At 38.5% G+C, this 24,234-nt stretch overlaps 1 protein-coding gene across 2 annotated transcripts in view; it reads right to left on the bottom strand.

Moving 5' to 3' along the window:
- Positions 1–1,560: 1,560 nt before the first annotated feature.
- The window catches only part of RAD54B (RAD54 homolog B), a 118,818-nt gene continuing 96,144 nt past the window's right edge, over positions 1,561–24,234 (bottom strand). The window contains exon 14 of one of the 2 annotated variants that reach the window (XM_053208090.1): positions 1,561–2,384. In XM_053208090.1, the coding sequence (XP_053064065.1) occupies positions 2,233–2,384 (152 nt within the window). In that variant the 3' untranslated portion in view covers positions 1,561–2,232. Of the gene's footprint in view, positions 2,385–13,255; positions 19,008–24,234 lie in introns of those variants that run through there. The other variant, XM_027064217.2, reaches the window with a different exon arrangement.

Here is a 24,234-nt window from a genome sequence, read left to right as displayed (position 1 = left end):
CTCGGCACCGATCCTCAGTATGTATTAGTGAGCCATGCTCTCATCTGCTGCCCACTTCAGTCATTCTCTCTCATATTACACAGTTTTCTTCACAGTATCTGCTATTACCTACAATTATCTCATTTGTGTATGTGTGTGTTCATTGTCTGTTTATTCCACTAGAATAGAACATACAGCCCATGAGATGAGAGACCTTGCCTCTCTTTGTTCCACACTGCATCCTCAACATCTACAACAGTACCTAGGCTTCATTTGTAGTGTCAGTGAACATCTGTTGAATAAAGGAGTAACCAAATGTTAGCTGAGTGAATAAATTAAAATGCTTTTGGATTAAGATAGCTGAAAGCTTAGAGAAGTTATACAGAAAAAAAATTATAACAGAGTTTGCAGTATTTGAAACAAGTTCATGTAATCTTCTTGAAAGCAAATTTATATTTTGTACAAATCATGCATTATATTAAGCTCATTTTCTTATGAAAATGTTAAATATTTAAATCCCAGGTGCAATCCACAGTTCTTGAGCAAGAGCTATGCCTCCTCTATAGTAATTATAATAAGGTTGCAATGTAAAATAATAACATTCAAGAATTATCTTTATTAACATGGTAATCAAAAAGTTCACACCACATACACTGGAAATCAAATCTAAAAGAACTAAGAGTAGCAGCTTCTTTTTCCAGTGGGGAAATGCAAATTTTGCCACTTCATGGATGACTTATCTGAACTTGGGAAGGAGAAATGTTTGTTTCTAAACTATGAATCATATAAGAGAATTGTAGCAAGTCTGTGTTTTATACATTTTCACACTGGTCTACTTGAAAGACTATTTCATTTCTTATCCTCATTTCACATCTAACTAACATGATTAAAATTCAAAATAACAACTTTGTTTTCTTAAATTTCATAATTGTTACTGAGGAAAAAGTACAGACTACATAAAGTTATTGTCTGAGATAAACATTTGAGGTTAAAATGTCTTTTGTTGTCTGTTCTTCCGTTAAGTATGGCAAAAAATATCCTCAAAATAACCATAATTAATGTTTCACTTGGGAATTGTTCACTTCCCTGTTGCCTTTCCAAGCATCCCACAAATCTCTGTTTCTGTTTATTTCAATTAACAAGATTTCCAAATCTTCTTCCAGTATTCTGATGCGTTTCCAAAGTACACTTTAAATATCAATTTATTTACATTACTGCCAAATGTATGGGATTAATAGTGTTGGGACAATTGATTAACCATATGGAGAAAAATAAGTTAAGATACCTCATTCCATACACCAAAAGAAATTCCAGTGGAATCAGAAACTTAAATAGAAAAAGAAAAAGAAAACAAGGGGTGCCTGGGTAACTCAAATGGTTGAGCATCCAACTCTTGATTTTGGTTCAGGTCATGATCTCATAGTTCATGATGTCGAGCCCAACATTGGGCTCTGCACTGACAGCGTGGAGCCTGCTTGGGATTCTTTCTCTCCCTCTCTCTCTGTCCCTCCCCTGCTCATGTTCTCTCTCTCTCTCCCTCTCTCTCTCTCTCTCTCAAAATAAATAAATACATTTTAAAAAAAGAAAAATAAAACAAAAAATAGAAACCACAAACATATAAGAAAAACATATAGGGAACTTCTATTTCTTATAATAGTAACTTAAGTAATTCAGTTGACAATCCTGGCTGCGACAACAAGGTAAAATATTTTTAAACGCATTCATGCCACTGGACCCAACTATCCCATGCCTAGATATTTGTCTGAGAGAAATAAAAGTATATGTCCACACAAAAGACTTTCAGGTAAATGTTTGTAGCAGTTTTATTTGTAAGAGCCCCAAACTGGAAACAATCCTCCAATGCCTATCAACAGATGAATGTATAAACAAATTGTGGTTACATATACATACCCAGTCTTAAGAAGGAATGTTCGATTAGTATATGCAACAACACAAATATTAATTATGCTGAGTGAAAGAATCCAGACCAAAAAAAAGGTAAATACTTTCATGCTTTCATTAACATAAAGTTCTAGAAAATGCAAACTAGTTTACCATGACAGAAGGTAGATCAGATCAGTGGTTGCCTGAAGAGGGGGAGTTGGGATGGGCAGAGGGTAGGGAAGGAAGGATTACCAAGGAACACAAGGAAACTTTTGGGAGGGATAAATATGTTCATTATTTTTATTATGGTAATGGTTTCATGGTTATATACATATACCAAAACTCACCAGGGGTGGCTGGGTGGCTCACTCAGCTAAGCGTCTGACTTCGGCTCATGTCACGGTTCATGGGTTCCAGCCCCGCATTGGGCTCTGTGCTGACAGCTGGGAGCCTTGGAGCTTGTTTCAGATTCTGTATCTCCTTCTCTCTCTGTCCCTCCCCCTCTTGCATTCTCTCTCTCTCTTTCTCAAATAAATGAGTAAATATTTAAAAATTACCAAATTGTACATTTTACATATAGACAGTTTACTGTATATAGATTATACCTCAATAATTACCTTAGTGATATTTACAACAATGACTTCAACAATATACCTCAACAAAGTAAGTCTACTTGAACGTATTGGGATCTTAAAGAGGCCATGAAGAACGACACAGCCAAGATTCAGGAGAAGGAACTCCAGAAGGTAAGCCTGGTATTTGGGGTCATTTCTTCCTTTGGGAAGCACTATAAATGTTTGCCTTAAAAAGAAGAAATAGTGAAAATGAATGGACAAAATATTCAACTTAAAAGATTAGAAAAAGAACAGCAGAGCAAGTCCAAAGAAACATAAAGAATAAAAAGTAAAATAAGAAGAGAAATTAATGAATCAGAAAACAAGAAGTTAATAGCATAACCAACAAAACCAAATGTTGGGTTTTTTAAAGACTAATAAAATAGACTGTGGCAAGATTTATTAGGATAAAAGAAAAAAGCAAACATACTAGGAATGAAAAAGGGAGCACAACTACAGAGAAAGTAGATGTTAAAAGCATAAGAAATATTCGACTTTATGCCAATATACTTGAAAATGATTTGTAGAAAAATATTACTTATCAAAACTGACTTAAGGACAAAATTTTTAAACCTAAATAAACCAATAACCATTAAAGAAAATGTTTCAACATTTAAAAAATCTACCCCTCTCCAGGCACCTGAGTGTCTCAGTCACTTAAGTGTCTGACTCTTGATCTCAGCTCAGGTCATGACCTCTCAGTTTGTGAGATCAAGTCCTGCACTGACAGTGCGGAGGCTGCTTGGGATTCTCTCTCTTTTTTTCTCTCTCTCTCTCTTTCTCTGCTCCTCCCCTGCTTGTGCTTTCTCTCTCTCTCTCAAAAAAAAAAATCTACCCCTCTTGAATACGTGTATACACACACACACACACACACGTGTGCCATATACATGAAACCTAAAGAGTTTCACAGTTCTAGCAAAAACTCAAAGAATAGGCAATCTCAATCTTATGTTCCAGAGCATAGAAAACTAAAACAAATTCTACAGTTCATTTAATTAAGCTAATGTAACCATTATGCCAAAACCAACAGAGACTATGACAGAGGAAAACTATAGGCTAATCTCATTTACGAATATAAATGCAAAAGTATTAAAAAATTTTTCTTAAAATGTGAATACATAAAAAATTTCCTCTAAACTGTGTTTACTCTAGGGATACAACCATGGTATAATATTAGAAAATTTATTAATGTAATTTACCTCATTAACAAAGCAAAGAAAGTTATGTAATTCTTTTAATACTTGCAGAAAATGCATTTGCTATAAATGAAAACACATTCATAGTTTTTTTAAATCATCTTAATAAGTATATAAAAGAATACCCTTAACCTGAGGGTGGGAATCAACCAAATACCTACAGCAAGTATCTTATTCAATGGTAACTGTTAAAGTAGAAGAAGTGGGAATGCAAACTGGTGCAGCCACTCTGGAAAACAGTATGGAGGTTCCTCAAAAACTAAAAATAGAACTACCTCACAACCCAGCCATTGCACTACTAGGCATTTATCCATGGGATACAGGTGTGTGTATACACACACACACACACACACACACACACACACACACACACAATGGAGTATTACTCGGCAATCAAAAAGAATGAAATCTTGCCATTTGCAACTATGTGGATGGAACTAGAGGGTATTATGCTAAATGAAATTAGTCAGAGAAAAACAAATATCATATGACTTCACTCATATGAGGACTTTAAGATACAAAACAGATGAACATAAGGGAAGGGAAGCAAAAATAATATAAAAAGCAGGGAGGGGGACAAAACATAAGAGATTCTTTTTTTTTTTAAATTTTTTTTTTAACGTTTATTTATTTTTGAGACAGAGAGAGACAGAGCATGAACAGGGGAGGGTCAGAGAGAGAGGGAGACACAGAATCTGAAACAGGCTCCAGGCTCTGAGCAGTCAGCACAGAGCCCGACGCAGGGCTCAAACTCACGGACAGTGAGATCATGACCTGAGCCGAAGTCGGACGCCCAACCGACTGAGCCACTCAGGCGCCCCGAAGAGATTCTTAAATATGGAGAACAAGCAGGGGGTTGCTAGAAGGATTGTGGGAGGGGGGATGGGCTAAATGGGGAAGGGGCATTAAGGAATCCACTCCTGAAATCATTGTTGCACTATATGCTAACTAACTTGGATGTTAATTAAATTGTTTAAATAAAATTAAAAAATAAAGAAAGAAAGAAAAATAAATAAAATAAATAAATAAATAACGTAGAAAAAGTAGGGGCACCTGGGTGGCTCAGTCCATTAAGCATCTGACGTTGGCTAAGGTCACAATCTCAGTCAGGGTTAGTGAGTTTGAGCCCCACGTCGGGCTCTGCACTGACAGTGTGGATGGAGTCTGCTTGGGATTATCTCCCTCCTTCTCTCTCTCTGCCCCTCCTCTGTTCATGCTTTCTCTCTCAAAAATAAATAAATAAACAGTTTTAAAAAATAATAATTAGCTAAGCAAAAAAAGTAAATGATGCCCGCTATCATTGATTCTATCCAACACTGTACTGGAGGACCTTGCTAACATGGTAAAACAAGAAAAAAGTGATATAAGAGTTACAAATGAGGGGTGCCTGGGTGACTCAGTCAGTTAGCATCCAACTTTTGCTCAGGTCATGATCTCACGGTTTGAGGGTTCAAGTCCCACACTGGGCTCTGTGCTGACAGCTCAGATTCTGTGTCTCCCTCTCTCTCTGCCTCTCTATCTCTCTCTCTCTCTCTCAAAAATAAACATTAAAAAAGAAAAGAGTTAGAAATGAGTAACAAGACTGTCATTTCTCATGGATGTTATGTCAACATAGACAATCCCAGAGAATTATTAACTATTAGAATTCAACAAGTTGGGGCGCCTGGATGACTCAGTTGGTTGGGCGTCTGACTTCAGCTCAGGTCATGATCTCACAATCCGTGAGTTTGAGCCCCGCGTCAGGCTCTGTGCTGACAGCTCAGAGCCTGGAGCCTGCTTTGAATTCTGTGTCTCCATCTGTCTCTGCCCCTCCCCTGCTCATGCTCTGTCTCTCTCTGTCTCAAAAATAAATAAAAACATTAAAAAAAAAAAGAATTCAACAAGTTATTGGACTACAAGAGCAATAGGCACAAACCAATTACTTTTCTGTGCACCAGCATACCACCTGGAACTGAGGACTAAATCTACAATTTAAGTGCAACATTTTCATGGATTAAAAGTCACAAAACATTATTGAAGGAGTAAATAAATGAAGAAGCAGGTGATGTTCACAGATGGGAAGTCCCAGTATTACCAAGACAGCAAGTCTCCCAAAATGAATCCAGAAAAGTCAGAGAAACGGTAAAATACCAGGAATGTTCTTTGTGCAACTTGACAAGCTAATTCTCAAATTTATATATAAAGGCAAAAAGCCAAGAATAGCCAATACATTTTGAAGAAGAACACATTTGGCTATTAAGCTATAGCCTATTAAACAGCATATATATGAAATGATTAAATACTTAAATGAAAAAATACTTAAATGAAAAAGGTAGATTAAATACTTAAATGAAAAAGGAAAACATTAAAGCTTTTAAACTAAAATATAGAAAAATGTATTTATGACTTTAGGGTAGGAAAGGACTTTATTTTTTTAACCAAAATACAAGAAGTAAAACCATAGGGAAAGTTTAAATTTAAAAACCTCTGTACACCAAAAGATACTAATAACAAAGTGAAAATACAAGTCACTTGAAAGAAGATACTTGCCATGACAAAAGATTAGTATCCAGAATACACAAAGAATTCAGACCAAAACAAGTTTTAAAAGAAGAAACTTCAATTTAAAGTTTAAGGTTTAAGTGGATTTAAAGTTTAAAGTGAATAATTCTCAGAGGAAGAAGTTCAAATAATTAAAAAATGATAATATACTCAGTTCCACTTGTAGTTAAGGGAATGCAAAATTAAATAACAATAAGAACAATTTCACTCCCATCTAAGTTGACAAAAACCACTTTGGAGAGTAATTTTCCCATAAGGATGGACATATCTTATGGCTGAGCAATTCCATTAAAAAATTTTTTTTAATGCTTACACCTGTCAGAATGGCTAACATTAACAACTCAGGCAGCAACAGATGTTGGCAAGGATGTGGAGAAAGAGGATCTCTTTTGCGCTGCTGGTGGGAATACAAACTGGTGCAGCCACTCTAGAAAACAGTATGGAAGTTCCTTGAAAAACTAAAAACAGAACTACCCTAGGATCCAGAAATTGCACTACTCGGCATTTATCCATGGGATACAAGTGTGCTGTTTTGAAGGGACACATGCACCCCCATGTTTATAGCAGCACTATCAACAATAGCCAAAGTATGGAAAGAGCCCAAATGTCCATCGATGGATGAATGGATAAAGAAGATATAGTATATATATACAATGGAGTATTACTTGGCAATCAAAAAGAATGAAATCTTGCCATTTGCAACTACATGGATGGAACTGGAGGGTATTATGCTAAGTGAAATTAGTCAGAGAAAGACAAAAATCATATGACTTCACTCATATGAGGACTTTAAGAGACAAAACAGATGAACATAAGGGAAGGGATTAACAAAAGTAATATAAAACAGGGAGGGGGACAAAACAGAAGAGACTCATAAATATGGAGAACAAACTGAGGTTTACTGGAGAGGTTGTGGGAGGGGGGATGGGCTAAATGGGTAAGGGGAATTAAGGAATCTACTCCTGAAATCATTGTTTCACTATATGCTAACTAACTTGTATGTAAATTTTAAAAAATAAAAAATTAAATTTAAAAAAATTTTTAATGTTTATTTTTGAGAGAGAGAGAGCACAAGCCCAGTGCTCAAGTGGGGGAGAGGCAGGGAGAGAGGGAGACAGAATCTGAAGCAGGCTCCAAGCTCTGAGCTGTCAGGAAAGAGCTCGATGCCAGGCTCAAACTCATGAACCGCAAGATCATGACCTGAGCCCAAGTCGGAGGCCTAACCGACTGAGCCACCCAGGTGCCCCAGAATGATTCCATTTTGAAAGACAGTCTTGTTAATGAGTCAAAGAGACATGTACAAAAATAAATCTGGAAGCATTGTTTATGACGGCAAATATATACACACACACACACACACACACACACACACATATACATATATGGATACATATATATGGATACAAATACATATATATATATATATATACACATATATATATATATATATACACATATATATATGGATACAACCTGAATGTTCACCAATAGGAGAAATAATGAATTGTGGTATATTCACATAATTGAATACTACTCAGCAATTAAAATGAAAAACTAATGCTATTTGTGTCCCCATGGATAATTTTTTTATATGTAGAGCATACAGATTAGGTTGACATAAAGTTATACAAAGTTTTCAGCCTGGAAAACAACACTATAAAAACTTTATGAACAAATATATGTATAACCAAAGTATAAAAATATATATGGGAATGGTAAGTACCAAATTTAGGATATTAATTTTTCTGGGGAGAGGAATGAGGTCAAAATATGGTTTACCACATTTGTTGGGTTTTATTTCTTTTTTAAAAAATTATTCATTTATTTATTTATTTATTTATTTATTTATTTATTTATTTTTGAGAGAGAGTGAGCATGAGTGGGGGAGGTACAGAGAGAGACAGAGACAGAGAATCTCAAGCAGGCTCCATGCTGTCAGCACAAAGCCCGATGTGGGGCTTGAACTCACAAACTGTGAGATTATGACCTCAGTAGAAGTCAGATGTTCAACAAATGAACATTCAGGCACCTCTACGTTTTATTTCTTAATGAAAAAAGATGTAAGCAAACACAGCAAGATGTTATGACTGTGTAAAGTTGTATGAGATGTACAGAGGGAGCTATTACAAGGTTGTGCTATATACCTTTTTGTACGTTTAAAGTATTTCACAATTTTAAAAAGAAATAGTTGTATACACAGAGGCTGAATATTAATTAGTCTCGTGACAGAAACAGTGTTACATTTAAATCCCATTCTTTTGGGGTGTCTGTGTGGCTCAGTCAGTTAAGCATCTGACTTTGGCTGATCATGATCTCATGGTTCGTGAGTTCAAGCCCCGTGTGGGGTTCTGTGCTGACAGCTAAGAGCCTGGAGCCTGCTTCCGATTCTGTGTCTCCCTCTCTCTCTGCCCCTTCCCCACTCACACTCTGTCTCTTTCTCTCTCTCAAAAATAAACGTTAAAAAAATTTTTTTAAATAAAAAATCAATTCCATTCATAGGAGAGGTCTCTCCAGTCCTGGAACCATCAAAGGTCTTTACACAGGTATAGTTCATCAGCTTTGCTAGCTTGGAACCCAGATAAAAAGTCTCTGTTGACCGAGATTTTTGCTCATGGCCATGGGGCATGGCGGTGCTTCTCACAATGGGTTTGATAGCACAGAACTCTGAAATTTCCGACCTGAGTCAGTGGTGAAGAAACACAATGTGGCAATGCCAGGAGAAGAAGAAAACTGGATTCTGTTCTGGAAACGAAGCAATTTATTCCAAGGGAGTCACTGAAATCCTCTCTGCGAGGGAATGAAACTTAGCCAATCTGATGATCAGAGCACTGAGAGTTCTCAGAGGAGACAAGTGAAGCTGAGTCCCAGCAGAGCACCATCACCCCCCAAATTTGAATTTGGTATTTGTCTAGAAACATCTAGCCACTACTTGTTTATGTGTCCAGATTTCCATGGATTTTATCAACATTATAAAGTATACTCCAAACATCAGTTAAAATTGCATTTTGTATTTACTGGAGAAAAAATACTAACACTGACCTGGACAGAAACTCCTGGAACACAAAATGACCCCATCAGCACTTAAAGCAAAGTAGAAGTTTTAAGCTTTTCGGCATTTTATGGGTGTGTCCAGTTAGCAGGCTTACTAACAGCCAAAGAGACAATAGAATTATAGCATCTTAGAGTATGGAGAAACTCACCTTACTTTCCAGAGAAAACAAATGAACATTCATCCTAAATGTTAGGTTTGTCAGAACCACAAACACTGTTTTACTCAAGATTAAAAAAAAAAAAATTTAACGTTTATTCATTTTTGAGAGACCGAGAGAGACAAAGCATGAGTGGGGAAGGGGCAGAGAGAGAGGGAGACACAGAATCTGGAACGGGCTCCAGGCTCTGAGCTGTCAGCACAGAGCTTGACGCAGGGCTTGAACTCATGAACCGTGAGATCATGACCTGAGCCGAAGTCGGACACTCAACCTACTGAGCCACCCAGGAGCCCATTTTACTCAAGATTTAAAAAAGACTTAGGCTAGACAACAACCAGGTGGAAAGATTATGTCATATGTCAGCTCACAGGAATAAAACATCACAACATGATTTCAACTACTAAGATTTGGGGATGAAGATCACTGTGGGCTATTTTGAGAAAATCTGCATTTAAATAGCTCTACACTGGGATTATAATTTATAACTTGAAGTGGGGCTGAGTTGTTAGAAGATGTTCAAAGACTGACTGAAGCAGAAAGAAGAAAAGAAATAGGGTCATGGATGAAAGTGGAGGAAGGGGAGCAGGGAGAAGAGATTGTCCCAGCCAAGAACAGATGACCAGGCTTATCATTAGGGTAAGCATACAAAATAGAATCCAAGAAAATATACAACTGTATAGTGGTTTTCTGGGGTGATAAGATATTCTTTTCAAATTTTTCTTAATATATTTGTATTACTATTAAAATGGACTAAATAGAGAATGAGTAACCAAAGAAAAATGTCAGTACCTCTGTATAGCTTTATAAGCTGAAACAAATTTATGGAAAAGAGCAAAATGTGAAGAACAAGTTAGTACAGATTTTCAGCCTAATAGGTGAGGCTTTCATTTCATATGTCAAGACTTATTACAAACTTATGTTAAGAGAATGGGGTATTTCATCAGGGTTAGGCTAACAAACCAATCTAAAAGAATACAAAATGCAGGGGTGCCTGGGTGGCTTAGTCAGTTCAGCGTCTGACTTTGGCTCAGGTCATGATCTCACGGTTTGTGAGTTCAAGCCCCACGTCGGGCTCTGTGCTGACAGCTCAGGGCCTGGACCCTGCTTCAGATTCTGTGTCTCCCACTTTCTCTGCCCCTCTCCTGCTCATGCTCTCTGTCTCAAAAATAAAAAAATATTTAAAAAAAAAATACAAAATGTAGAACTTAGGCATGCAACTGTGGAAACTTGAACTATGTGTGACATTATATTCCAGTTGGAAGGGACAAATTTGTACACATTTATTGGGGCAATTAATTATGCAAGCAGAAAAAAAACACATATAATTCCCATCTCATAGCACTTGGAAAAATAAATTCCAGATGAATTAAAGACTTAAATACTGGAACTTAAAACTTAACACTTTTAGAAGAAATTATAAAACCTCTTTATGACTGCAGGGCAAGAAAGAATTTCCTCAATAAATGAGCAAATAAGCAAACAAAAAAAAATCACATACTCAAAAAGAAAATATAGATACACTTGGTTACATTAAAATTCAAGAATTCTATATATATAGAAATACACATTGCTGGAAGAAGATACATTTGTAACTCATAAAACTGACAAAGGATTAGTAACCAACTGAAATATTAAATATTATTAAATAAATATTAAATTATTAAATCAACCTAAATATTTAAAGTCTTATATATCAGTAACAGAAAGAAAAACAAGGAAATAGACAACATAAATGAACAGGCAATTCACAGAAGAGGAAATCCAAACATCCTACTTAACACATGAAAATACTTACCCAATTGGTAATCAGGAAAATTAAAGAAAAAAAAAAGATTTCAGTTAAAACCATTAAAACGGAAACTTCAGAGTCTATGCTATGAACAGAATGTTTGTATCCCCGCAAACTAATATGGTGAAATGCTTTTTAAATTTTTTTTTATGTTTATTCATTTTTGAGAGACAGAGCATGAGCAAGGGAGGGGCAGAGGGAGCGGGAGACACAGAATTCCAAAGCAGGCTCCAGGCTCCCAGCTGTCAGCACAGAGCCCAAAGAGGGGCTGACATTCACGAACTGGAAGATCATGACTTGAGCTGAAGTTGGATACTCAACTGACTGAGCCACCAAGGTGCTCCTCATATACTGAAATCCTAACCCCCATATTAGGAGGTAGAGTCTTTGTGAGGTGATTAGGTCATGAGGGTGGAGCCCTCATAAATGGCATTATCGCCCTTATTAAAGAGACTTCAGAGAGTTCTCTGCTTTCTACCACATAAGGAAGATACGATGAGAAGTCAGTAGTCCACAATCCCAAGGAGGACCTTCGCCAGCAACTGACCGTGCTCGTACCCTGATCTCAGACTTCCAGCCTCCAGAACAGTGAGAAATAAATTTGTTGTTTATAAGCCAACCAATCTATGGTACCTTGTTATACAGCAGCTTAAACAGACTAAGACAGTCTATCAGCACGAAGTGTTGGCAAGGATGGGGAGTAAGAAAAGCTCTCATATCTTGTTGGGGTACATCTACTCTACAGATCAGTTTGGCAACATGTAATAAAGAGGAAGGGACATAGCCAGTTCACTACCAGTATGTACTAGTATTTTCAGTAATTGCAGAATAATTATTCTAAATGTTCACCAATAGGAGAATAAACAAATTGTGTTTCATTAACCTGGTGTTGAAATGAAAGAACTAGAGATCCATATGTCAGCATGGGTAAGTCCCTAAAACATAATGCTGGGGCGCCTGGGTGGCTCAGTCGGTTGGGCGTCTGACTTCAGCTCAGGTCATGATCTCACAGTTCGTGGGTTCAAGCCCCACATCGGGCTCTGTGCTGCCAGCTTGGAGCCTGGAGCCTGCTTCAGATTCTGTGTCTCCCTCTCTTTCTCTGCCCCTTCCCCACTCATGCTCTGTCTCTGTCTCTATCTCTGTCTCTCAAGAATGAATAAATGTTAAAAAAATTTTTTTAATAAAAATAAAAATAAATAAAACGTAATGCTGACTGAAAAAAAAGACAATTAATAAACATATATATGCGTACATACTCACATATATATACATTTGCTTACATACACATTTTCCATGAAATGAAAAACTAAGAGCAAATACACCTGAAACCAATGTAACATTGTTTCAACTATACGTCAATAAAAAACAATAAAAATAAAAGCAAAGAGTTGTATATAGTGTTTATATTATGTAAATTTGAAGCAAAAGCACATGAACATTTATTTTAAAAAACTAAATTGTGACTCAAAGAGAGAAGAGGAAGAATAGGATTGGAGATAAATACAAAGCAGCCTTCAACTAGCCTTTTATTTTTTCAAAAACGAATCTGTAACAAATATGGCAAAATGCTAAGATTTGAAAAGAATGGGTGGTAAGTACAATTTAGCCAACAAATATTCACAGTAGAATGTGTCAGTCACTTTTGGGAGCTGAAGACACAGCAGTGAGTAGGACATCCAATCTCCTCCCACACAAAGCTTACAACCTACCAGGGGAGAAAGACCATATACAACGTAAAACAAATATTTATGTCAGCTGGAAAATGCTATAAATAGGGGCGCCTGGGTGGCTCAGTCGGTTGAGCGTCCGACTTCAGCTCGGGTCATGATCTCACAGTCTGTGAGTTCGAGCCCCGCGTCGGGCTCTGTACTGACAGCTCAGAGCCCGGGGCCTGTTTCAGATTCTGTGTTTCCCTCTCTCTCTAACCCTCCCCCATTCATGCTCTGTCTCTCTCTGTCTCAAAAATAAATAAATGTTAAAAAAAATTAAAAAAAAAAAAGAAAGTGCTATAAATAAAAATAAAGCAAAATAAAAAGTTATGGGGGTGAAGACTGAGCAGAGATATGAACTGCTAAGGGAGCCAACAATGTTTTGTGTTTTCTTCCACATAATGAAAACAACACAACATTTCCTAGGAATATAAAAGAAGACACAAATATCTAGAGAGACATCTTACATTCCCAAATGAATACTGTAAACATATCATCTTCCCCCCAAAATCAATTGACAAAATAATTTTAGCCTATCCAGAAAAATAATTGGTATAGAACAACCAATGAAGTATTGAAAAAGAAGAATACTAGGGGCACTTGGATGGCTCAGTCAGTTCAGCATCCGGCTTCGGCTCAGGTCATGATCTTACAGTTTGTGAGTTCAAGCCCCACGTGAGGCTCTGTGCTGACAGCTCAGAGCCTGCAGCCTGTTTTGGATTCTGTGTCTCCCTCTCTCTCTGCTCCTCCCCTGCTCGTACTCTGTCTCTGTCTCTCTCTCTCTCAAAAATAAATAAAACATTTAAAAAAATTTTAAAAAAAGAATACTAAAGATAAATTTGGTCTATGAAATACTAATAAATTTTGTAAACACATGTTAATTTAAAAGACATCATAAAAGTCCAGAAATAAACCTATAGGATATGGGTGACATATCATATCAATGGAGAAAGAACGGATTATTTAAGTGTTGTCATTACAACTGGCCAACTATTTTCTAAAACTTAGATCCCAGACTCATTCCTCACACCAAAATGACATATGATAAAACCTGCAGAAATGAAAATAAGCATCCCTGAATCTAAGTGTTTAACAAAAAACCTAGACTATCACAAGTTTTCAAACAATGTATGGCACATGAATGAATAAGTGAATGATACATAGAGCACCTTACTGAAGAAATGGAAAAAGTTCTCTTGCATTATATTATTTGCCTTATTCATTCATTTCTTCATTTCATTCACATGCATTGAGCACCTGCCTGGTGCCATCAACATCTCAGGGTGTAGGAATGATTGAAGGCTCTACTCGCCCTTCCAGGTCGAGTTCCTTCCAGGAACATTTTTCCTGTCAGATGGCTCCATCCAGATCCAATTCACGCAGATCCCTTTCACCTACAAGGCACACACATCTCTAAGCCTCAGTGTGTTTGTTCCTTCCACTAGAGGGGCCTAGATGAGATCTGCTGCCTCAGAAAAGGTGGCCCTTCCATGTCTTCTTCCTTGGCAGCACTGTAGAATCAGAAACCAGGCTCAGAGGTAGGGAAGCCTCCAGGCCTAAGTCACACAGAGACCAAGTAAAGCCCAGGTCAAAGCATCACTTTCTGACCATGAGAACCTTCCACACTTGGGTGTCTGAGGACACCGAAGAGAGACGGCTCCTGCTGCTGACCTGAGGCTGGCCTTCATCAAAGCTCAGAAGCTGCAAAATTTTCAGTTTCTCTTTAGGAGCCCTTCCTCAGGCATAAATAGAAAAACCAAAACATTCATTTATCATCTAGTACTTATGGAATAAACATTAATGTTTCCATGTTTTCAAAGCCATCTGAAAGTCAAAGAATTCCTTAATGATGTTTACGGAAGAAAACTGAAAAACCATTATTGGAGATCTCTCAAAACATTCTCAATAAAACAGCAAATCTTTCATCCTGTGCAAAAGTCAGTTTATGAAACCCATCTTCACCTTACAACAAAATCAGAAGTTAAACTAAGGTGGTGTTACCGATTTCAATGGTCTATTCCATCAGTTTTTTAAAGGCTTGCTCACTTCTCCTTTAATTAATCATTTAATACCCACCCTTTTCGACCCCTTCTATCCACCCCCTTCTAACAACCCATGGGGGGGAAAACATGAATCTAAAACTCTGGTAATATAAAATGTTCTGGAAAATAATCCTGTCAGTCATATGGATAGCTAGAATGATTTGCCAATTTTTATAGCTATCATAACAGCAGCCTGTGATTTGAAATCTTATAAAAACAGGAAGCTCTGTGCTTTAAGACGTGCCTGTAATTCCATAATGCAATGAGGGACAAGTGCTGTGAACTGTTGCTGCCACCAGCAGGACATGCTCACAGAATGACATTTTTTCCTTTGTTTTGTTTTCTTTCCAACTCATCAATAGGTATTCCTTGACCACCAAATGCTTTAATAAGGACAAATAATTAGGTAAAATAACAAATCTCTTCATGGATATCCTCAGTAATAATTACTTTTCAAAAATCTACGATACACCTTTCTTTTTTTTCTTTTAGAAATAAGCTTGATCTTTTCCCTTGTCTCCAATTCCTACTTGCATTTTTCTTCATGAACTCCCAAATTCTTGCTTTTTTGAGATCATTTTTCTGGCCAATGTATCTTAATCTGAGAATAAGTAATCCTGGTATGAAAGGCAGAGGCCCACAGTCCATCACATTTGATGACTACTACAAGATAGTCCTTAAATTTCCATTTAGTTTGCAAGTTTAAGGCTGGTGCATACAAGTGAGTTCTAAAGCCACATGGACCTGGGATTAGATCCAGCTTCTACCACTAACCAGCATTTGCTCTTGGAAAGTATTTAAGTTTTCTAGGCCTATGTCTCTCCCCTCTTGCCATAAAATGGGGATTATATATTCATTTTAGGATTGTCAAGGGGAACAAATGAAGGGGAAATGCATACGAAGCATTTAGTAAAATGTCTGGCACATAGTAAGCAATCAATAAATGATTCATTATTATTATTACCAGAAAGTGCAAAAATTAAGTGACTTCCATACAATTGGAAGCCAAATCGATGGGACCATCTGACTAGAATCTCCAGACTGCTGATTCCCACACCAGAGCTCTGACAGTCACACTGCAATGATGCTGACCTTATATTTGTCCAGTTAATATTCAGACTCTGGTTCCCTTGAGATAGGCACAAACATACTGCAAGAATCATTTTTAAAAAGTGAAATCCTTCATAAGCCCAGAATTATACCAGCCATTAGGCCCACTGGACGTCCCTCTAACACCCAACAACAGCTTCCCGATGGATGACAGAAGTGATGTTTCCATGCTGATAGTTCTCATAAGAAGCAACTACATGTGATTTCTCTCTAAGCCTGGAAATTTCCTTCCTTTGTGGAACTTCAGAAAAATAAAACAGCTGTCCACTATTTGTTTCCTTCAGATGACACTATTAAATACATCCTTCATGGAGCGTAACCACGAGGGTTGTTCCCCAGTACAATTAGTGGAAATGGTCTCTAATCTAAGCTAAGGCAATAACCAAAAAAGCCATAGTCTCCCTGCTTCCCACTGACTGGGACTGCCTCCTCGGATGGCTCACTGAGGAGCTTCCATGCAGCACAAGACAGGACAATATGAATTCGCATCTAGACTTGCTGCTAAAGATTGGTGGCTTCAGGAGCCAGAGGAAGACCAGAAATGCAAAAGGTTTACTTGGCTACACAGAGAACAAATGGAGGGTTTTTGTCTCAATAATAGTAAGTCTCATGTAGGTATCTTTAAAACGTTCTCCTATAATCAGATTTCCATCTTTCCCTTTCTATCTGAATGGTAATCATTCTGGATTCGCCGTGTCATCAAATGTTAAATTATTCCTGGGTGCCTGGAATTCCTGGCTCAGTCAGTTAAGCGTCCAACTCTGGCTCAGGTCATGATCTCACGGTTCATGAGTTCAAGCCCTGCATTCGGCTCTGTGCTGACAGCTCAGAGCCTGGAGCTTGCTTCAGATTCTGTGTCTCCCTCTTTCTCTGCCCTTCCCTGGCTCGTGATCACTCACTCTCTCTCTGCCAAAATAAATAAACATTAAAAAAAAATTTTTTTTAATGTTAAATTATTCTTATATCTGCAGGTACATTCTAACCAAGGATCTCCAAAGGCTTTTCCACACTTTGGAGATTAACTTACTTCATGGAAACTAAATACTGGAGGTGAGTGAGTTCTAGAACTAGGGAGGGAATTTACAAGGTTTGCTTCTCAAACTAACTTCATTAGTTATATATGTTACAATATATAAACTAGAGAGTTTTATAAAGCATCATGCATCCTTAGCAAGTGGTAGAAAACTCTGGCTATTGATCAATCCCATCTCAGCATACAGGCAACAGGGCCTTCTTGATTGTTCAGTATTTTTTTAAGGCTCTATAGTTAATAGTGGGTCCTAGTGTATGGGGGGGAAATGGGCATCAATGTTCTTTGGCATCTCGTCAATGCTCTTTGGCATCTAGTCAACGCTCTGAGTCATATAGTTCTTTCTTAATTGCCTTTTAAGAGTACAACCAGGGGCGCCTGGGTGGCTCAGTCGGTTAAGTGTCCGACTTCGGCTCAGGTCATGATCTCATAGTCTGTGAGTTCGAGCCCCACGTCAGGCTCTGTGCTGACAGCCCAGAGCCTGGAGCCTGCTTCAGATTCTGTGTCTCCCTCTCTCTCTGACCCTCCCCCATTCATGCTCTGTCTCTCTCTGTCTCAAAAATAAACATTAAAAAAAATTAAAAAAAAAAGAGTACAACCATACCTGTGAATTTTGTCTCCAGTGACAATATGACAATCTGTGTAACTGAACACAAAAGCCATTTTTCCAGTGCCGTAAGTACAAAGTAAGTCTTAGAACTCATCAAATGGCTTTTTCCTGTCTCACATTTCCCCTTATTTCCATAGAAAATGTTAGGCACCTTTGGCCACTCCTTCCTTCAATTCAATTTCCCAACTAGTTGCTGAGGATCTATAGGCCAGGTCCCAGGACACCAGGACAGAAGCATGCCTAGTATTCAAATAACAAGAGGGACAGTGGGAATGAAGTATAGTTGGTGAGGGGGAGATGAGGTCATAAAGATAATGGGGCCAGAGTATGTCAGACTATAGGCCATTGTCAGGACTTTGACTTCTATTCTGAGAAGAATGAGGTTTTGAGGGAAAAGGTAGTAATTGTTTTTCCTTTGGTGATAAGAGCTAAATTACCAAATGACTAAAAATGGACACCCAGGGCACCTGGGTGGCTCAGTTGAGCTTCCGACTGTTGATTTTGGCTCAGGTCAGGATCTCATGGGTTCACGGGTTGGCTGACAGAGCAGAGCCTGCTTGAGATTCTCTCTCTCCTTCTCTCTCTCTGCCCCTTCCCCACTCATGCATGCTGGCCACACAGTCTCTCTCATTCTCGCTCTCTCTAAATAAATAAACTTACAATTTTTTTTTCTTAAAAAAAAAAAAAAAGGATGCCCCAGTATTAACTACCATGTGTCCATCACCTTGGGCATTGCCACAGGGCATTGCACAGATACCCTCTAGCACCACAGGATTGAGTCAGAGGTTCGGAGGGGCCCATAGCTTATTCTTATAAATTAGCCCCTAGACTGGAATCTGAACAGGAGCTTTGGCATACCAATCACCTCCTTCTTGCTTTCTTACACTTGCTTAACTCTTCCCTCTTTCCCTAATCTCATCTCCATGAGCTTCTCATAGACTATGAGAGTGAGCACAATGGGGGCTGCTCTGTGGGATGAGCAAAGTCCTTTAGTCCAGTTGGAATGCCAGAGGCATGGGCCCTTCCTCACAGACTATGGATCCTGGTATCCCTGTGAGCTGTCTTAGCTTTGCCTCTGAGTAGAAGGGAGCATAAAGGTCAGGAAGAAGAAAAACATGGTACCCACAGCAACCTCAGTGCTACCTTTTGTTGCTGGCCCATGAATTAGAGAATGATTTCCAAAGCTAATCCTGGGGGGAAACATAGCTACCTCTCCCTCCTGACCATGTTCAATGGGGCCTTACCAAGAAAGCACAAAGCTTCTCCTTAATGGTTTCCTCCTATGGTAGAGGATCTGAAAGAATAAAGGGAGAAAGATGAGAGCAACTGGTTTTGTATAATAAAGCTGGCATTGTCTGCTCTGCCAGTGATTGAATTTTAAAATATGAAGAGGATTCAGAAGATAAAGGTTAATGTGACACCCTATTGCGATGGTTATTGCTAACAGTAGAAAATAGTCATTACTGTGTTAACATTTCCAAGTGCTGACATAAGCCACAGGCTATTAGTATTACTGCTGCACTCATTAGGGCAGATTAAATAGCAATCTTATAAATAATCACACTCTCTCCAAAACTTGAAAATTAATTCAACAATGACTAAAAAAAAATCTTAGCCTATACGCATATCAGCCCAAAGTCCTTATATAAGTTACTTTTTCACAGTTTTTTAGATACCACATTTCCCACTCTTCTCAGTTATTTAGAGAACATCTACTTCTGTTGATGTTCATTAAGATTGTGCAAACTGCCCATGATTAGGGGGCTGTGCTTCTTCCCAATCACTCCAGTGAATTAATGTAACCTTTGGCCTTCCTTTGAACCTTCAGTCACCAGAGTCATTGGGAGAAGTGACTTATTTGATTGGTACATTTGTCAGGAATAGCTCCACTTTGGCATGTGACTACTTCCAGCCAATTGGACGGAAGTGAGAGTAGGCATGTAATTTCAAGGACCGGTCCTTAAACAAAGGCCTGCCCATCTCCTTCCTGTCTGCTAAAATGCAGAGAGAATTGCTAGAGCAAGTCTGGACTAGAAGGTGGAAGCTGCATAGTAAGAACAGAGAAGCAGCAGAGGAGTTGAAAGCCTGGGTCCCTGACGACTATTATCACACTAGCCTGAACTGCCAACCCAGACTTATACTTAAGAAATAAAGCTATGCCTCATTTTAGCCCCTGTTATTTTGTATTCTCTGACAATCACAGCCACAGAATGGCAACGGAGAGTCTAGGAATGCAGGGGCACGGGGAGGCACAGCCCAGGAAAAGAACACTCTGGACATTTAGGTCCAAATGAAAGAGTAAAGTAATTGAGGGTGAACAGAAAGTAGATAAATAGGAGAGAAACAACCTTACAAGTCATGAACTAATAGTCATACGCTAAGATTTGTATTCATGTACCCATATAATGGATCCTCATTAGTAAGCATAAGCACATTGAGTTAATGTTTATGAAGCACTTAGAAAAGTCCCTGGCACACACTAAATACTACACAGGTGCTATTAACTAAAAATAAATAAATAAGAATGAATAGTGCGGGGGCGCCTGGGTGGCTCAGTCGGTTGGGCGGCCGACTTCAGCTCAGGTCATGATCTCGCCGTCCGTGAGTTCGAGCCCCGCGTCGGGCTCTGTGCTGACAGCTCGGAGCCTGGAGCCTGTTTCGGATTCTGTGTCTCCCTCTCTCTGACCCTCCCCTGTTCATACTCTGTCTCTTCCTGTCTCAAAAATAAATAAAACGTTAAAAAAAAATTAAAAAAAAAAAAAAAGAATGAATAGTGCGATGGTTAATTTTGTGTCAACTGGCTAGGCTATGGTGCCTAGCTGTTTTAGTAAAACCCTAGTCTAGAAGTTGCTATGAAGGTATTTTTTTAGATATAAATAATATTTATAGTCAGTTGACTTTAAATAAAGGAGATTACCTTCCAGAGTATGGGTGGACTAATGGCCTTAAGAGCAAAAACTGAGGTTCCCTCAAGAAGGAATTCTGCCTAGGGACACCTGGGTGGCTTAGTTGGTTTAGCATCCAATGTTGGCTCAGGTCATGGGCTGAGATGCTGTCAGAGCGGAGCCTGCTTCGGATCCTCTGTCCCCTTCTCTCTCTGCCCCTCTCCCACTCCAGCTCTCACTCTCTCAAAAAAAATAATTTAAAAAACTTAAAAAAAAAAAGGGGAGCCTCTTTGGGACTCTCTCTCTGCCCCTCTCCTGCCCATGCACACATGTGTGCATGTGCACTCTCTCAAAATAAATAATTTTTTTTAAAAAATGCAACATAGAAATTTTCCTGCTGTCACAGGTTCTTAGCTTACCCTACAGATTTGACACCTGCCAGCCTCCCTCAATCACATGAGTCAATTTCTTAAAATAGATAGAAACAGAGAGAGGGATCGATTTCCTATTGGTTCTGTTTCTCTGGAGAACCCTAATACAAATGGAAAATTAAACCTGCACTAGAAGTTACTAGAATTCCTGTTCATTGACAACTGGGAAGTGGGATGAAGGACCATAGTAGAAAGCCTTGTTGAGCATACCATCCCTCCCCATTCCTACCCTTCTCTCATCGTCCTGAGGAAGAACCTCTCCAGGACCCCAAATATTCCATCAGCCTCCTTCCCTTGTCACTGATTTGGAACAGAAGATGAAAAGGACCACCATGATGGTAATAGTCCACCCCAGCACTGGGAATAAATGCTTACAGTGACAGGGCTTTTTTTCTGGGGGTGGGGGGTGGGGTGGGGTGGTGGTGGTGATGAAAATGTTCTAGAATAAGATAGTGGTGATGGCTAAGCAACATTGTGAATACACTGAATGCCACTGAATTGCTCACTTTAAGATGATTAATTTTATGTTATGTGAGTTTCACCACCTCAATAAACTGTTTTAATGGTGAATTTTATGTTTTGGAATGTTATGTTATGTAATGGAATTTTGCCTCAGTAAAAAAAATGCAAACACACACAAAAAAACAAAATACATCCACCTCCTTCCTTCTGGGAAGGAGCTTTGAGTCTGCTTATAGAAAGCACAAGCTGTGCTCTGTGCATCCACATCATGAAGCTTATCCAGGGAAAGCATTTCCTCATGGGCTGGACAGAGTTCTGGATTAAGCCCATCTGGGTAATAGACCTCAAGCTGAGTTCATCAACTAAGCTGTTATCAACAAAGCAAGGGATATGTTGGCCTCCATATTTACTCTTTATTTCCCAACCTTAGCGAGGTACAAAGACTAAAGGGCCCCAAAGCTGTTGGCTTCCAGTAACCGAGGTTGTCCACATCCCCTCGATCCTATCTCACAAGACCACAGACTATCCCAGGGGCAGAGTGACTGGGATATGAAAACCTGGCCTAAGTCATGAAACTTCTGCTCTGCTTTTGCAATACATGGTTTCTTGGTACCTGTGTTGTGTGCTTCTCCAAAGAGAAATAAATCTAAAAATGGATGCAGCCTGTTGTATCTTATAAATTTGCTTGTCCATCTGAGCAAAATAGGCGATGTAATCAAATCAAAATCAATTCTAAAATATCATTTCTATTGTTCTGTGGCAGTATAAATACCAATGGGTACCAAATATTTCTATCAAGATAAAGATAGCAACAAAGATGAGGGATAACACTCCTACCCCCTGCTATTCCCTACCAGTAACATTAAAATGGCTCAGAAAATGTCTGCAGGATTTTGCTGAGGATTTTATTTCCTCAAAAAATAAAGGAATTATTTGTTTTGGTCTGCTTTGTTGGCTTTTCATTACTCGAGAAGAGAGTTAACAGGATTTTTAATGAATCTAAAAAAAAATCATAAAAATTAAATTATATTTAACGTTTCAGGTTTTCAAGTAGGTGTAACAAACTCCAACAAACCATTCTGTCTGTGTCAATAAGGATTCTTCTTTCACAAATTTTTTTTTAATCATAACAGCTGTATTCTGAATTGGTACTGATTTTGTGGACAACAAAGGATCTCAGGGATGGAAGTTTGTAATGGCTTAAAGCAACAGGCCAGCTATAGAATGCCACAGGAAACTAGTCTAAATCAAAAAGCCCTGTATCATACAAGGTAAGAAGAAAATAATATCCCTTTGTTGAATCCTTCCTTCAATGACAAAAACAGCCAGGTCTACAAACCCCTCTAGAACCCAGTATTAATTTGGGACCAACTCAGAGAAACAGTGCCATCTGCTGATTATACATGCTATTTGCTGCAAATCACAGAATTTCAATTGCCAATATATTATGATACTAAATTGCCCAAGCAATGTGACGTAGGTCAGGACTGCACCAGAGAATGACAGCAGGGTTTTTTGACTTGTTCCTTTATAGTACATCCTGTTAAATGGACAAACAGGCTGTTGGGAAGTTGAATTCTGCTAATCAGAGCTGTTTGCATTTTAATTCATCATTGGTGATTTGGTCTCAATGAAAATGTGATTAATGTATTCATATTATCATTTAGAACTAGAATTCACGTGACCATGTGTCAAAGGTGTATTTGTGTAATTAGAAATGACTTAAATGTGACTCAAATCCTACCCATCATTCTGAGAACTTTCGTCAGTTCATGCGGCAGATAGTTAGAAATCGTGAAAGCAAAAACGGAAGTCTATTGCTGCCAGAAGGCAAGAAAAAACTGTTGGCTCTGTTTTCTTCAGGGTCCAGCACAGCCCCATGCTCAGCTTAGTAAATACCTTGAAGCTTAGATCTATGAGCAAGGAACCCAATCATGGTGGTTAAGGAAGAAAAAGAATTGAAGTATCTCACTCATTCATTCAATCATTCATTCATTCATCCAATCCCCTACTTTTAAGTAGCCATTTTGTGCCAGAGACCACACAAGGTAATTCAATCCTAGGATGAGTAAAATAAATTCCTATCTTCAAAGAATTCAGCCTGGTGGAAGAAAGAGCCAGGTAAACAGTTACAGACCATATGTTAAGTGCTATATCACAGACCTAGGGGCAGGGGAGCACAGAGAAGGGGAAAAGAAGGGAATTCTTATAAACTAAGCATCTGCCACAGGAAAGGTGCTTTATATATGCAACCCATAGGTTAACTGGGTGCCCTTCCACATCTAAATTAAATGAGTTTGAACCCCCACAAACTGGCCTGTCAAAGTCCAAAGCCGTCCTCAGTTCCCAAGGGCTTACCATCACCTGTGCTTCTCAGCCTCTGGGCTCCCATGTCACACTTGTCGCCTTTGTCCCGTGTCACAAGGTTTCCCTCACAAAACTCAGCCTCTTGCAACATTCCATCAAGATTTCATGGTGGGAAAGAGATAAAGGGAGGGCTACTTCCAGAACTATGCAGCAAACAACTACATGGAAAACAACTGTTATTCAAATATCCTCCAGTTCTGTCACTGGGAATTTTTATCTAACCCAGTCCCAGCCTCCCCTCCATATTCTCATTTTTCTTTCTCTTCACCCTTCCTCAGATTGCCTTTAAAATTCCAAATTTTTCTCCTTCATTACACTTTGACAGCAACCAACACCCAAGGCTTACTCTCTCCCACCCAAGTTTTAACAAGGCGTT

The sequence above is a fragment of the Acinonyx jubatus genome, chromosome F2, assembly GCF_027475565.1.
Source record: "Acinonyx jubatus isolate Ajub_Pintada_27869175 chromosome F2, VMU_Ajub_asm_v1.0, whole genome shotgun sequence".
NCBI classification, from domain to species: domain Eukaryota; kingdom Metazoa; phylum Chordata; class Mammalia; order Carnivora; family Felidae; genus Acinonyx; species Acinonyx jubatus.
Note: the sequence above shows the minus strand (reverse complement) of the source record. Positions and strands in the feature narration are given on the sequence as shown.